A 16,262-nucleotide genomic window follows, 5' to 3' on the forward strand; every position below is an offset into this window, starting at 1 on the left:
ATTGACAGAGACAGCATTATGGGCTACCACTACCACCAGTAAAAGAGAAAAGAATAAAACAATAATTAAGTTATTGTTTTATTGTGTGTGTATAAAACAATAATTAAATACAAGGTGCTGCTGCTGGAAGAATCTGAATGCTGTGAGACGGCATCACCAGATTCTTACACTCAAGACAACAGACATGCCAAGGGGCAGCTAAAGATTGATGATGGGAGACTGACTGAGATAAAGAAAATCCATTTTGTCTTTCTAAACCCTGTCTGAATGCAAAAAAGACCTTTTTTTTTGCTAAGTTGAATAATCAATGGTCATGAAATCCAGTGTAGCTCCCAAGACTTTTATATCAAATCCCTGAAGTGATTTTTTAGGAATTAAACGCAAAGAAGTGATTTTAGTGACTTTACGCTAAGTTTTCAGAGTAGATCTGTACTTCAAATGTTCAGAAGCACAGCTAAAACACATTTGATTCAGACCACCAAAATAACATTGTGCATTCCATCTGAGTTCACCATATGTAACAGACAGAATTACACATCAAAAAACTCCTGCTTGTTGCTTCTTGTTCTCACGAATCAATTTGTCACAACATTGCTTGCCATGATGCTTGTTGAACAACTGCATATTGAACCTCATCTCAGAATCAAAGTCAGATCACAGAATTCCTCCTTTAACTCTCCCAAGCACCAATGATGTGACACTTTTTTCAGTATAACGAATTCTGGAATCACAAAGAGCCTTAAGAAACAATTACAGCTGGGGTAATACTAGAAAAAAAATGTGATTTCAGATTGTAAGAAGTCCCACAAAACGGTTGGTTAAATACTGCCCCACACTGTAAACAATACCCACATTCCTGAAACTACAGCTTTCCAAAAGCACTAATGATTCTAAAGGAAAGTTTCTGCAACATCTTTATTATAATGAATGCATTCCAGATCAATATGACCACCAAATAATACCCTGTACAACTTTATGCATAATCAGTACAGAAAAAATACAAGTTCATTAGATATGTTTCTTAAACCTACATGAAGACCAATATGGGCAAAGAGCCTATTAAGTCACCATCCATGTCAGTGCACACTCTAAGTCATTCTGTACCCATCTACTACTTCCCGACAAAAATATATCATCTACATAATGATGTAGTCTCACAAGCTATTCCTATTTCCTTCTGAAACTAATTATGGTTTTCTGTTACTATACAGTACCGAGGGACACGAAGAAGGTGGAGAGTTTAATTTTAGTGCCCTACTGAAAAAGAGGTGAGTAAAAATCCGTAGACTTAGAGAAATAAAGTAACCAGCTTCTGTTGAACAACTCTGAAAACACTAAAACTAGAATAAGTGAAAGTTTCATAAATTCAGAATCCTTTTAGTTTTCCTAAAGCAGGTCTAAGTGGAAAAGGATGACAGGTAATTACGGCAACTTCCGCAAATACTCAGCATTTGCTGCATTTCTTCTAGGTTTATACTGGAGGAGAAAAAAAAAAAAAAAGATTGATCTTTCCCAAGATGGGAGAGGCTGGGACTAGGGTTATTACATGCTTCCATCAGCACTTTTCGTTAAAAAAAACCCAAAACAGAACAACAATTTACAGTACCTGTCTATCATGCTGCCTTATTAAGAATTTTCTGTCCTAAGCTTTCACAATACTTTGCGTCAGAGAGCTGGGAGGACAAGCCTTTTTATTAGATATCTAAATGTTACTATTGCACTATACAACTGCATATTATATATTATATAGCTGTTTATCATATATATAAAAAGATATTCTATGTTGTATAAATATTATAGAAATATTTTTTACTCTTCCAAATCTAATTCTTATTTCTTGCTTTTACTTTCACTTTTTTTGGTGGAATTTCCTCTCCCATTCTCATCCTTCCTTGTCACATCTGTTTTCATAACCTGTCTACTTATGTTTTTCTCTGTTTACCACCATCTTAATCTGGACATTTTGGATTCCACTGTTGCCAACAGAGAGTAAGATTTCTATTTCATTTATTATAAATGCATGGGTCAAACTGAATATAAGAACCATTTGTTTTGAAATAATGCATGCATTTTTATCTTTCTTACATGTAGAGTATGATAAAAATTAGGTAGTATGAAAGAAAATTATCAGCCACCAATTTCTGAGACAGAAATGCTTTTAAACAATTAGTAGAAATTAAGGGTGGATCATTCAATAGAAATCAATGTATTTCTCTGAATGGCCTTTGGTTTTCAGCATTACTTTCTTTTATAAGCAGTTTTAAATTGTCCTTGAATTTCCACATTTTTCTCAATAACCTGCTGCTTTAAATTCCTATTGTCACAGAAATGAGAATCATAAAAATCATTTGCATAATATGCCTGCTGGTGCCTATCAAATGTGCTCTGAAGTTTTGTTGCATCTACCCTTAAACATGTTAAGTGAACGTATTACTGAAGTCACTTATTCCATAACTGTACAGGCTTCTCTGTTATGAAACATTTCTTTTTATTCCAAGTAAAGTTTCCATTGCTCATTATCATTCCATTACTCCAAGCATGCTTCTTTCTGTTCACTGCCCCCGGCCGCTCACTCTGTCTTTCCAGCTCCTGAAGTTATTATAAACACTTGTCACTAGACTCATGTTTTGCAAATCTAACCTTGCTCAGTTTAAGTTTTCACAATCAACTACTTGGCTGAACGTTGTTGTGAATCTGTGTTCTATCTCTGCTCAGGTATTGGTATCACGATTTACAAAAAGTGGCTTATCTTCACAAAGAGTACAGCATCAGGTAGACATCTGAAGTAGCTTGGTTACAGAAGGCAATAAAGCCACAATAGCCTCATGTTTCACTCAGGTTAACTGACCCAAATTTCAGTGGGGCAAACAAGGTCACATAGGTATACAAAGAAGTCCTGTATTATGCAATATGCAACGTATCCGACTAGAAGTGAATTCTGCTTTTGCAGTAACACTACAACCAGAACTCTCAAGGGGGCCAGCTAGACAAGACAGAAAGTACACCTATGAAACTTTCTATAGCTGACATTGATATCAAAGTTTCTTGTTTCATCATGAACCCCAGCGAAGTCTCAAACAAAAGGTGCATTAGAATTTTTTTGTAATTCTAAAGTAGGGAAAATATGCTTTCTGAATAATGGCAGTAATCAAAACTGTACAGGTTTGAGAGCTGAAATAGAGTAGTTGTACACACATTCTCATTTCTATAGAAAATGTAAGGCAAAAAAGAATTGTTGATCTCTTTTTAAAATTTTCAAATAAAAGGAGGCCCACATGAAAATATTTGCAAAATTTCATACAGTGACTCCAGCTGGAATGAAGTGCTAAGTGCTATGAGGCCCTCTCCTAGTGCCTTTCCCTTCTGCTTTCATAATTAGTTTTGAACAGTGATAGAACTCTAAAAAGTAGTAAAAATCTCCAGTATTTCCAGAAATGTTCAATTTGTGGATTTAACTACTCATTACTTGTTAGACTAGAAATATAATTCATTAAAAGAAGCTTATAAATTTCACTGCATTTTATCAGTGTTTTTGACCTTTCTTGACTTACAAATCTCTGTTTAGTGAATTTAAGCATACTGATAAATTCACTGCTCCTAGTTGTTTTTTACAGCCACTAGAAGTAATTTGTGGATCCTTCAGGCTTTGCACACCACAGGTTGAAGACCACTCCTATATTAACGAGAACTGATAGGCATAAAAACTCATCATGGATTGAAAGTATTCTTCATTAAAATAGAACAGAAAAAGGGACGTCATGCTGAGGAAATCTCAATGCAAAATGCAGAATCAAACAGAATTGAAGATTATTCTTTTATCACTTCTGCTTTGTCCCACCTAATTTACAAGTGCCCCTCAATCCAGAGGTAATGAACATTCCCACCATAATAAAGAGAGCTTCATTTAGTGCTATATCTCCTGTCGCTGTGATTTAATTAACTGGTGTTGACATACAGGTGTCATGGGCCAAGGAGAGGTCATTGGGAAGAGGAAGGGAAGAGTTCAGCTGTCACAGAACTATTAAATGGGATAGTGAGCAGGGACCTTGAAGGAGGTGACAGCTGACAGGGTCCAATCAGTTGACAGTAATGGGATAGGAAGGAACCATCTCTGGGATGTACAAAACTATTTTTAACCCCTCCACATATGTTTAAAACGTATCAGCTGCATATTCCATTTACAGCAGGTTCAGTAAGCTGCATCTTAATGCCCCCAAGTGCGTACTTAACCTATGAGGTGATCACTCTGAATAAGGATCCCCAACATCAGGGAGAGTAATGTAAGGGTGGGAGAACTTCAGGAGTCCAAGCGCTCTATTACTTTTCGTTCACTGCTTAGTTTCTGATGGCAGTGGAAGAGTACAGCCTACCTGTGGAAACTCTGTGTGTTTATGGGATCCAAGAGAATGTTTTAACAAATACAAAATGGTGAAAAGGAGTACTTGGATGGGGAAACCTTTGCTTAGAGGCAGAGAAAGACATTTTTTCTTTTCTTTTTCAGAACCCAATTAAACACTATACAGATTACAAACTTTAGCTTTTAGTACCATTTTACATGCCACTTACAAGCTTTTCCCCGTAATTAGAAAATATTAGTATTTCCAAGGAAGAGACTATACTCTTGCTTATGGTCAGATTTCCTGTATTTCAGCTTGCGCACACCAAAACAGTATTGCCAGATACAACAATGGGATGACACTGAGTAACGGAAAAGCTAAAGCAAAAAATTAAGGAAGTCTTCTCCATAGTGAGATATACTAGACTGTGGGATCGCTTCCAAATTGAAAGATTTTTCTCATTATGTATTTAAAAATAACTCACACAAAATATTTTTGAAAACCCCATGAATAATCCTACCTGCAAATTTCCAGGTAAAGGGGTGTATACAGATGAGCATATAAGTAGGCAGATAGACCGAGAGACCACCCATATTTATATAGTGCCTGAGGGAAAACAATAACATTTGAATGTTAAGTCTTTCCTGTTTCCTATGATTTTATATGTCCTTTTGAGATACAGTTTGCTCCACAGAACATTAATTGTACTAGTACAAAGAACTCAGCACATATTAGAAATATTATATATTCCTAGTTTCATGTAGTTATATATCTATTCCAATTTACACGTATTTAGAAATATTTTAAAGTTGCTCATTGATATGATCAGGGCAACTAGCCCAAGAACTACTTACATTTAAAAAAAAAATCTTGGTCTATTTGGCAAATCAGTTCAATTGTCCTGCCTTCTGCTAGGCAAAACTACAAACCATTTGTAGCTGCCCCAAACAAAATGATAGAGATATAGAGAGGAGGAGTCCTGATTAAATTTGTGAGGAATGTTGGTGCACTGTTACAACAAAGCAAATACCCAGTAAGCTGCACTTATCGCAAGGAGTCCAAACTTCAGATACACCTATCAATTCAATGAGTGCTAGTGAGGGCTTCTCACTAGCACTAGCAAATACAAGAGTAAGTGCTAACCCACTCCAAAGATATAAGACATTGCATGCCATATTGCAGCTCATATACACTGAGCTGAAATCCTCTTCTCTTGCTTCCTTTCTGGTCAAGAGCTACAAGGGTGCTGGAAATCCCAAGCCGCACTGCAGTATTTTAATAAACATAGCGCTCTTGTTGCAAGCAAGCCTTTTTTGGTCAATAAAAGTAGTACCAGAAATGTTTGGTTATACCTGCTGTCTAGACTCAGTACAGTCATGCTTTTTTAAGTAGTAATATTTCTCACAGACTAATGGGATTGTCGTTTTCCTGAAAAAAATGGAAATACATCCAATAATCCTCCACTTTTCTCTGCATTACCTGCTGCATAACTTGTCTTCTTGTTGGGGTTTACCACTGAACATGGCTTCATTATAAGGGTGTGTCCTGCTGCACTGGAATCTGCTTGGTCCTGGTGATATCAGAAACAACAGCCACAGGAAGTTCCTTTTCCTAAAAAAATTTGAAGAAAATGTTACTTCTTTCATCCTTTCTCTGTTTACCAAAATGCAAACTATGACAGGCAACAACTCCATGACGACAGGGCAAAGTAGAGCTATTTGTTTCCCTGTAAGGCTATCAGCCATAATGAGGAATAAGCAGAAGTGCTTACACTTATAATATATATTGCAGAGTGGAACTGTACAAAGTGTGGGAGTGAGTTTGGTTTCAATAGGGAACAGCATTTTTCTTAAGCCTATTTCAGAGCTTTTGCATGAGCTCCTTCATCTCCCTGCTACTGAAGCACAGGCATGTTCTGCTAAAGGTGAAGATTACATTCATGGCTCTTTTGTATTAACACATGATGCCCTCTTTCTTGTCCATCGGGATGCTTCATGTTTTTCCAAACGGTTCTCTGCATCATTCTGGAGTACAGCAGCTTCTTGCGCTCAGTAAATCGGTAAGGTAACGCCAATTTCTTTTTTTATTTATGATCTTTTAAATAAAAAATATGATGACAGAAAAAGAATGCCTTTCCCAAAGCCAGATAACTAAATTTTCACTTGGTTTTGTTAAACTAAACATTACTTCTTCCATAATGGAGGTATTTAAAGGACGTTTGGATGAGGTACTTAGAGACATGGTGTAGTGGTGGTTTTTGGCAGTGTTAGGTTTATGGTTGGACTCGATGATCTTAAAGGTCTTTTCCAACCTATATGATTCTGTGATTCTGTGATAATCACTAGTTCTTTGGTTAAACTGTAAGTAGTCCATTGTAAACATTGTCTTCTTTGCCACTACTCACCAGTCTATGTGTATTTATGCTTTATAGATTACTATAGCCAACAATTGTCTTTACAATAGACGATAAATATTTTAATAATCTGTGATTCATTTTAGTGAAGAGAAAAAATGTTCTGAGTAGAAAAGGACTTGCTTCTTATTAACATAAACCAACTGCTTTGTTTCTAAGGCGTTCTCAGGATATCAGTTCAGTTCGTTGCTTTGCCACATGTTTTGTGTATGACCATGACAGGAAAATAAGTTTCCTTGTGTTTCCATTACCCATCGTTACAGGGAAGTTAATATTTATTTGCTTTGGCTATTAGAAAGTAAAGCCTTCAGGACAGCAATTGGATTTTAATCACTGTATATATAAATATAAGTAAAACTAGTCACCAGTTTTATTTTGTTATTTTAGGTAATATTATAGTAAAAAGTTAGACTGCTAAATTTTTTATTAAGAAATGGCTTCATCAAGCCAATATGTAGCTTGCCAAGCCTATGGGTGTTTTTAAATCCTCTCAATAGTGGCATTCAGATACTCTAATCCCTTTCTGCAGAGGTGAAGCAAAATCTGAATCACAATCTGATGTTGATGTCTGGGAAATCCTGAGGAAAGCTCCTCCTTCTGAATACGAGAAAATTGCTTTTCAGTACGGTATCACAGATTTGCGTGGGATGCTGAAACGCCTCAAACGCATAAAGAAGGAAGAGAAAAAAAGTACAGGTTGGTGAGCTGTATTTATTCCAAATATATGTGTTCATATCTTCTTCTTTGGGAGTTCTTGAAATGTTAACATCAGCTGGACATCAGCCAGATACAAGAGCATGAGAAATAGGAGTTTCCTATTCCAATTGTTACATAGTCTTTACACGTGAAATGCTGATTACCAAAGATTAAAGCTATGGCCAAAGCTCTGAGCTACCTTGCTCTGAAAATCTGGATATTCTGAACCTGTTCATTTTACTGGTTTCTTCTGCTCTGCCCCTTATCTTTCCCTGAACATAAAACGACGACACCCCTCAGCCCCAAAACTGGTCAATATGTCAGGCATCAGTGATACCTTTAAAGAATATAATTTCCATTGGGATGATACATTTGGAATTCTGGAGCCTTTTCTAGATGTGAAGTATGAATTTAAAATTAATTAAGTATGAATTTAAAATTAATTTTAACTAATTTGTTTTAAAAGTTTGAAACAGAGAAGGCAAACTGCCATTCATTAGTACTGGGAAGATCAGTATCATTTTCCCACATGGGCAGACATAGCTGTAACTCTATTTAGGATGTGTTGAAGTACATACTCACATCTGATTTAGAATATTCTACTTTGCTTATTTTAGTTTATATCACATGTTTTTCATCCTACATTAAGGAAAAACAGAAAACAGAACAGGATGAAGAACAGACAGAAATGGTAAAAATGCAAACAGGGATGCAGAAAGTGAGGAAAGTTTAAGATGATGGTAAACAACAGGAAAGGGAATAAAGGTTTACTTTCCTGAGAGAGAATGTAAAAAAAATGTTAAGTATAAAAATGATTAAGATATTCTTCTGTTTTTTTAAATCATTCTTCATCATAGCATTCCTCAAGAAACTGGATCCAGCTTACCAAGTGGACAAAGGGCAAAAGATTAAATTAATGGTTGAAGTTGCCAACCCAGATGCTGATGTGAAATGGCTGAAGAATGGACAGGAGATCCAAGTGAGCGGCAGGTAAACTAGAAATACGGAAAATCCAAAAAGGAATGAGCTAGAGCTTGGACAAAGTGGAAAAACTAGCTTTTCTTAGAAAGTATTGAATAAAATAGGGAGAAGTAGGAACTGAGAAAGAATCTACATAGTGCTTTGGCTCAGAGTCAGTTTGCTGTTCTCATGAGTTTTTCTTTTTCTTCCCTCTGCTCTATATACCTACACATGGAACTGGATGCTTACATCTACCTACTAGCAAGTAAGTCCTCAGATTATATTCTGATCTTTATGTGTATATCCAGGGTTCAAAATTACTTTCTCTTGATACGGGATATACTTCAGTGTAGCTTGTTTGTAAAACCAATTTCCAGTGATTTTGTGCTGAAGCCACGACAAAGCATTTTTAATGGTAGTCAAGTTTTTTGTATGGCTAGATGTTAGAAAAGCATCCAACACCATTCACAGGAGTTTGTATGTCTCACACTTGTATGAAGATTTCCCCGTAATTTCCTATGCTAGTTTTTCAAACACTGCTGCTGCCCACTGCACCAGAGCAGGGATACAGTGCTTGAGCCTTAACAAACCTTGCCACTGATGTCAGAAAAAAAGTAGGAACCTTTTTCTCTGCCAGGCAGGGGAAGACAATGGCTGGGTCCAAAGGAGTTACTCTCTGGTAATTACACTTAGCTTCTCTTTTCAGATATATTTTTGAGGCTGTTGGGAATAAGAGAATACTGACCATAAACCACTGCTCTCTGGCCGACGATGCAGCATATGAATGTGTGGTAGGGGAGGAGAAGAGCTTCACAGAATTATTTGTAAAAGGTGAGCAATGGTAGCAAAAGGAAAGAGATCTCCCCTAACATTTAGCATTGAATTACTGTCACCGTCTCTACTCTCAGATTAACTAATCTCGTAGGAAAGGAAGTTCTCAAATATATGAACAAATTCTGACATCTATTGAAGTCGATATTTTTCTTACAGTTAAATGAATGAAAATTTTCCCTATAGCTGCAACTAAGAAAGCACAGGAAAACAGCACAGTAATAATTACCATTAATTCTCATTTGTAAAGTGATTTATGTCTTCCCAACGATAGGGCTAGAAACTTACTTTACAAATTTGATTCTGCTCAAGATAAACATGTTCCTCAAGCTCTACAAGCAGATCAAGTAGTACAGAAAACTAATGCCCCCAGTTTAGAATTTCAGAATATATATGAAAACTGATTAACCCTGTGTTTGTATTCTGTCTCATGAAGCAAAACCCAAAAGGTCATTTGATAATATTGATAATGTGATCCAGCATAGTAAATTTTAAGTTCCAACACAGAGAGCATCACCGTGTATTTGGCCAGGGATTCTTCCTGTGGAGTGCAGAGTCGTGAAATCTACCTCTGGTCTTCAGTCTTTCGGAATACTGTTTTAATAAAAGTCTCTTCATTTCCAGAACCTCCAATCCTGATCACTCACCCACTGGAGGACCAGATGGTGATGGTTGGAGAGAGAGTGGAGTTTGAGTGTGAAGTGTCTGAGGAAGGAGCTACTGTGAAATGGTAAGGGAATAGAAAAGGGGAAAAAAATAAACAACATGAAACCATATCCCTCCATGGGACATTCTAGGACCAGTGTTTGTGGACAAGAGTTGTGGAATAAAAAGGAATAAGGCATCCTACATAATTGTTTTCAGGAAAAGATTGATCCTCCTCCTACATGTCAAACATTGAGGAGGAACTGAGAGGCCAGAATATGGTAGAAAACAAATTAAGTATAGATATTTTAGATGGTCTCTAGAATTTCTTGTTCAGTGTTTACAGAATGCTACTGACTGTACTGAGCTGTTAGCTTTAAAGTTTTCTAAACAGTTGGCAGTAATGTCTAACTATTGCCCAGACTAATCAGATCTGTATTGTGATGAGTTTGCTGTACTTTATGGAATCTTCTGGTCTTCTCAACTGCAGTGAGGTTTGTGTGTCGCTTTTTTTTTAAAGTACTTTTTTCTTAGGTAAAAAGTTAGTGTCTCTTGAGACAGAGAGGGAAGGTCATTGACTTATTTTAACATATCTGTTGTGGTGATCCTGCAAAGCCAGTCATTATGCACATGCAGCAAGCAGGATTAAGATGACAAACATTTAGACCATAGAATTCATTTTGTTGGGCATTCCAGCTGAGCGGAAGCTGGAAGGTTCATGCTGCTTGGGCAAGCACAGCAGGCAGTGCTCACATACCAGGTCTTACACACACTGTTCTCACTTCATTTCTCGACCAGATGAAATTCTCTTGTGCTTGTTAACAGCTTCAGGCACGTGGTTATCAACTGTTCCCACAATGCCCATTACATTCCTGGAAAGTGCCAAACACTCATCTGCTCTCCCAAAGGAAGGAACAGGGAATTTAAATAGAGCCCAAGAGCTAGTACAGCGTATGCATTACACTATTAAAGCCACATGCACAGACGCACACATGCTATTGTTCAGGAACTGCTTACAGATGCCTGGTCACAAGAGATGGGGACAACCAGATCTGTCCCTCTCAGAGCACAGTGCAGCTGCCACACTTTGATCCTATGCCTTTGAACAACTCCCATTCATCTTGCAGAGCTGGCATCTGTGGGATGGGCATTTGGTGTGACAAGGGCAAACCAGCAGCTGTCTCAGCCTGAAATGCAGCAAGTGGTCAGAGAAACTCTTCAAATCATAGCAACAGAAAACTGAGCAGTTAGACATTTACACTGTATTTTACTGGTTTTATTATGTGAGACTCAGTCAATGCTTTTTGGCAACAAAGGGAGCATTCTGGACAATGTAGAGAAGGGTCGAGGGAAAACATGAAACACAGTATGGACAAAGAGTTTCAGTTTTATGGGTCATTAGGGAAATGCTCAACAGTTTAAGCCAAGTAACAGGCACTAACTCAGGGCACCTGTTATAGCTCTTGCACCCTTTAAACCTGGGATATGAAACCACAAGCACATGAACAAAAGCAATTATGTGACTTGCACAAGACAGAAATAAGGCTTATAGCCTCTTAGGCATGGCCATCAGACTAGGTTTTGGAGAATTCATTATGTGGGTCTCTTCATAGTAATCAGGAAAGAATGTTCTCTTCATCACTCGGAAAGGTCTCACATTATTATTAGGCAGTACTATGGAATAGTTATTTCTAAACTTCAGATGGTCTTGGAAATCATATAATTCCTGAAGAAAAAGATGTAATAAAATACATAGTTTTGACCTGATTTTTCCATCTCTGAATGCTGGATGTATCATCTTATCAGCTGCAAATGAAAAGAAACTATCATAATGCAGTAATAACAATAAATCTGTGTGTTCCCATTATCACATAGTACCTACATCAGTGATATCTCAGAAGACAGTAACCAATTTATCCTTGCATTCTAAACAGGAGCTAGGAAAGCATTTCCAGACACAGAAAAGAGGCATTGAGTGGCAAAGTTGAGAACAGATATTTGATCTTGCAGATGTTCAGGACTTGAATAGACTAAACCATGACTGACCTACCTATTATTGCACTAGTTCAAGTGTGAGGCTGGACCAGATGACCTATGGTGGTCTTTAAACCAACACTTCTACAGTTCTATAAAATCCTCCACTTACACTTTAATATCAAGTGATTCTTCTACTTCATTGCTCTAGTTACCAAAGGAAGGCCTGTAATATTACCTTATATGAGGTTTTTCACTTTTCCCTGGAGCAGTGTATTATTTTAAGTCAAATGATATCTGGGAGTTCTTTTTTGAGGTTTACAGTTTTATCACTCCACTATTTGTCAGTACACCCCTCCACAAACACTCTACTCAGACACAGCATCAGCAATTTGCTGGTCACTAAAACAAACACAAGTTAAGTATACTATTCCCTTCCCAGGGATTTAAGACACTAGTCATTGCAAATAATCTATTTTCATTATTTAGAAAAGATTTCAAGACATCTCTTTCTTACCAATGGCTGAATAGAACATTTACATATCTTTGATGAGCCATGTGTCAAAATACATCACCAAAAAATAAATTAAAAAGTTGTGCTTTGGAACACTAGTCACAGCACATGTGCCTGGTTTTGCCACAGCAGTGTGAAGGGACTTCTGGATTACAGTCCATCTCAGCAGTTCAGCAAAGGTTTACACACCGCATTGTAGCACTTGTTCCAGAACTAATCTGCATGAATGAGAATATCAGCCTTAGGAGAGCATCTTGCATGGGGGCTCAGACTCTTGCCACTCAGCAAGCAGGGGAAACATTATCCTGGCGTAACAGTAAGCACTGTGTTTCACGTGATTTTTATAGGCAACCTGTTTCCTCCCTTACTAGTGTTGTAGTCTTGTGATCTGGAAGGGAGGGCAGTCTTCTTCTACACCAACTATAAGTTCCGATAAGCTGTGCTCTAAAGAACAGTTAGGACGGAGTAACTAGGTATTTTGAAATGCAGTTGCAGCAGGTACATCTAAGTCACAAGTTGTAGGATTCCTGTCTCTGCTTAGAGTTTTGATCTTGTTATTTACTTCAGCAGACTCCGACAGAGGGAAAAGTTTTCCTTGCATGCATCTACCTAGAGATGAGAGCTATAGTATTTTAATGAGACCCTAAGTAGCATTTCAATTTGCTATCCTGTAAGCTCATTGGTAAGCTGAATAGTCACTGGTAACAAATAACACAAGGTAGAAAGAAAATTCTTACTCTATTAAAAGCGTAACAACTTTTCTATTTCTTCTTCCACATGAGTAAGTATCAAAGAGAAAAACTTTTTTATTTACAAACTGCAGCAGTATTCAGGTAGCATAATATGAATATATTCAAATAATAATGAAAAATATAAAATGCTACAAAAGGAGTAAGTTGAAGAAATTCCAAGTTATTTTCTTGTAGCCTGTTTATTTTATTTAGGATTAGGAACAGGAAATCTTTAAAAAGTTGTATGTATTTTTGTGTGACCTTGACTGAACAGCATGAATCCTCTCTGCTCGTTTCCTTCATGATGACTGGAAATTACAATAATTAAATTTCCTCCCAGGCTGGATGGCAAAGCTTAATTTAGTAATGTCTTAAATATACTGTGGCATCCTTGAATGGAAAGGGCTACAAAATCCAAAACACATCTTCATTTAAATCCATCCTAAAATTGTCTTCTTTTACTGATGCCCACAAACCATTAATTTATAACAATTATAATTCACATCAGGAAAGTTAAGACTCTATGTAATTTCCCAGCAAGTCCCATTTACCCGATGGCAGCTTTTAAGACAGTGCATTCCCTGCTGGTGAAGTGTGCCTTCATCCCTGTATCTTCTACAGCATTTAACATACTATAGCACATAAATAGTAACAATCAAGTAATTCCTTGTGAGTTAACTCTCTTGAACCAGAAGTCAAATACCTGGTGAAAATTAACGGCCAAGCTAGAAGCATTCTTGTTTTTGTTTTACTAACATTTGTGCAATGGTCTCTTTTTTGCTAACTTGAAATGCTACAAAGAGTGGACTTATCTTGTGTCTTCCAATCTCTAGTAACACTGAGCTGACTCTTACTCTCCTTTTCCAACCATAGAAAAGTGACTCAACACTATTTGGCATTGCAGGGAAAAGGACGGAATTGAGCTGACACGGGAAGAAACATTCAAATACCGATTCAAGAAAGATGGAAAAAAGCAATATCTAATTATTAATGAATCAACCAAGGAGGATAGTGGACACTACACCGTGAAGACCAACGGTGGGGTATCAGTCGCTGAACTAATTGTACAAGGTAGGCACAGGAAATATTACAGAACCAGAGAAGCTGAAAAATGAAAACAGGCTGAAGGTAACCTTCTCCAGGATAGTGCATAGGGGTAGCATAATCCCCATGCCAGGGAAAAAGAAGACTTAATAAGGGGCATAAGGTTTGATAATAAAGGCCTCAAGGAGAACTCGGACCTGTGTGCCGGATGTAACAGATACCCTGATAATAACAGGCGTTTAGCTATCAGTCCTGTTAAAGCCCTGCATGCTGTGGATTTCCCTTCATATTTCACCCTTCCACAAACAGCTTGCTCAGCCCTAGCCTTTTATACCCAGTAAAGCCCCACCAACTGTTTACTTACAGATCTATTCTGATTTGTTGATGTGTGTATCGATTATTCTCACAATATCAGAGAAAAAGCTGGAAGTTTATCAGAGCATTGCGGACCTGACAGTGAAGGCACGTGACCAAGCAGTCTTCAAGTGTGAAGTTTCCGATGAAAATGTGAAAGGAATCTGGTTGAAAAATGGAAAGGAGGTGGTCCCAGATGAAAGGATAAAGATCTCCCATATTGGCAGGTTAGTCTTGTTTCAGAAAGCAGGTACAAGCTTGGGTACTGCATTACAATCCACAGGAACTATTATCTCAGGGGATAAGAATATAAAACAAGACTTTGTCCTGTCTCCAGCTAAAAGGAAAAAAGTTAAAAACCTTCTCATATGCAATCAACATATAGTCACAGACTTGCTTTGGTATGTGTGCAGTCTTTCTGTGTTGGTATGTTTTCCACGTATGGCATCAGTGGTATATCAGCAGAACTCACTCTCTGTTCTCAGTAGGATTTCATGTTTTCTTGGTATTCAAACAATCTAGAAAACATATTGTTGATAACTTTAAAATTAGCAGTTGTGTTTAGGCAGATTAAGATAGCACTTATGTATAAACCCCTTCAGAAAAATTAGTGTTTATATTAACACATACAGTTGCGCAATTATGTGCTAAAGTTTCTTAGCACACTAACTACTACTAGAAATGGAGACTAAGAAGATTCAGAAGATACATAAGCATTACACGTTAGGTAAAGTCTTCCTTGGTACTCCCTTTCTGTATTCTGTTTTGAATTTACAATAATACAGGGATGGAGCATCAATTTTTAGCTTGTTTTTCCAGAATTTATCGTAGTCACAATCTGATCAAATGAAACCAGTCAGCAGTGTTACAACTGCCCTAGTAATGGTAAAGGACTGGACTAAAGCAGAGGAACTGCTTCCTCTATTCAGACCAGACTATGCATCTACCTTGACAAGAAAAATCCATTTATAGCCAAGATGCTGACATGGATTTGCTTGAATACTGAAAGCAGAGCAGTCTACAGCCCTGGTGGTTGTTGACTTGATGTTAGGGCAAGGGGAGAAGAAATAGTAATGTCTGTTAATATCCTATAGCCTGTACGTTGTCTCTTGAGATAGCCCTGTTGCTCCTGGAGAGGTAAGGTAAGGGAGTGGAACATATTTGTTCATGTTTCCAGAATCCATAAGCTAACTATTGAGGACGTAACACCAGGTGACGAGGCTGATTATTCCTTCATCCCTCAGGGATTTGCTTACAACCTTTCTGCCAAGCTTCAGTTTTTGGGTAAGTTATCTTCGAATATGTAACGGGAATTCCAAAGGGATAAAATGACAGCATTAATCATGGTTACACCAGGAAAGAGTATGCAGAATCTCTTTCCTGATAGCTCAATATAGGCACATTGCTTTTCCCTGTTATTTTGTGTTGTCATTATCACATTGTTTTACACTTGTTTTCCAGTTTATTGCATTCATCCGTTGATGTATATGTCTTATGAGGTTTTAATGATGAATAGTTTTAAAATTGCTTTTTGGGTGCAGATGCTACGTAAATTCTGTTTTCTGATCTATTTCTCCTACCCCTCCCCCTTTTTTCTCCCCAGAGGTCAAGATTGATTTTGTGCCAAGAGAAGGTAAGAAGAGCGTTCATTATTTATATGCAAATAAACATTTTTTCAATAGCAAAGGAAGCAGTGTTTTTTCATTTTTAATTTAATGCATGAATATTCACCTTTTTTTCTTTCCATACAGAACACTCAAACT

General features: G+C 37.3%; 1 protein-coding gene across 1 annotated transcript in view; it reads left to right on the forward strand.

Annotated features, from left to right (window-relative positions):
• MYBPC3 (myosin binding protein C3) overlaps positions 1-16,262 on the forward strand; it is a 65,212-nt gene that overhangs the window by 19,178 nt on the left and 29,772 nt on the right. The window contains exons 9-19 of the mRNA XM_075502615.1: positions 1,212-1,268; positions 6,373-6,396; positions 7,280-7,446; positions 8,304-8,436; positions 8,669-8,671; positions 9,113-9,237; positions 9,862-9,967; positions 14,006-14,172; positions 14,561-14,726; positions 15,677-15,783; positions 16,103-16,132. Coding sequence (XP_075358730.1) covers positions 1,212-1,268; positions 6,373-6,396; positions 7,280-7,446; positions 8,304-8,436; positions 8,669-8,671; positions 9,113-9,237; positions 9,862-9,967; positions 14,006-14,172; positions 14,561-14,726; positions 15,677-15,783; positions 16,103-16,132 — 1,085 coding nt within the window. The remainder of the gene's footprint in view (positions 1-1,211; positions 1,269-6,372; positions 6,397-7,279; positions 7,447-8,303; positions 8,437-8,668; positions 8,672-9,112; positions 9,238-9,861; positions 9,968-14,005; positions 14,173-14,560; positions 14,727-15,676; positions 15,784-16,102; positions 16,133-16,262) is intronic.

This window comes from Mycteria americana, chromosome 5 (assembly GCF_035582795.1).
Source record: "Mycteria americana isolate JAX WOST 10 ecotype Jacksonville Zoo and Gardens chromosome 5, USCA_MyAme_1.0, whole genome shotgun sequence".
NCBI classification, from domain to species: Eukaryota; Metazoa; Chordata; class Aves; order Ciconiiformes; family Ciconiidae; genus Mycteria; species Mycteria americana.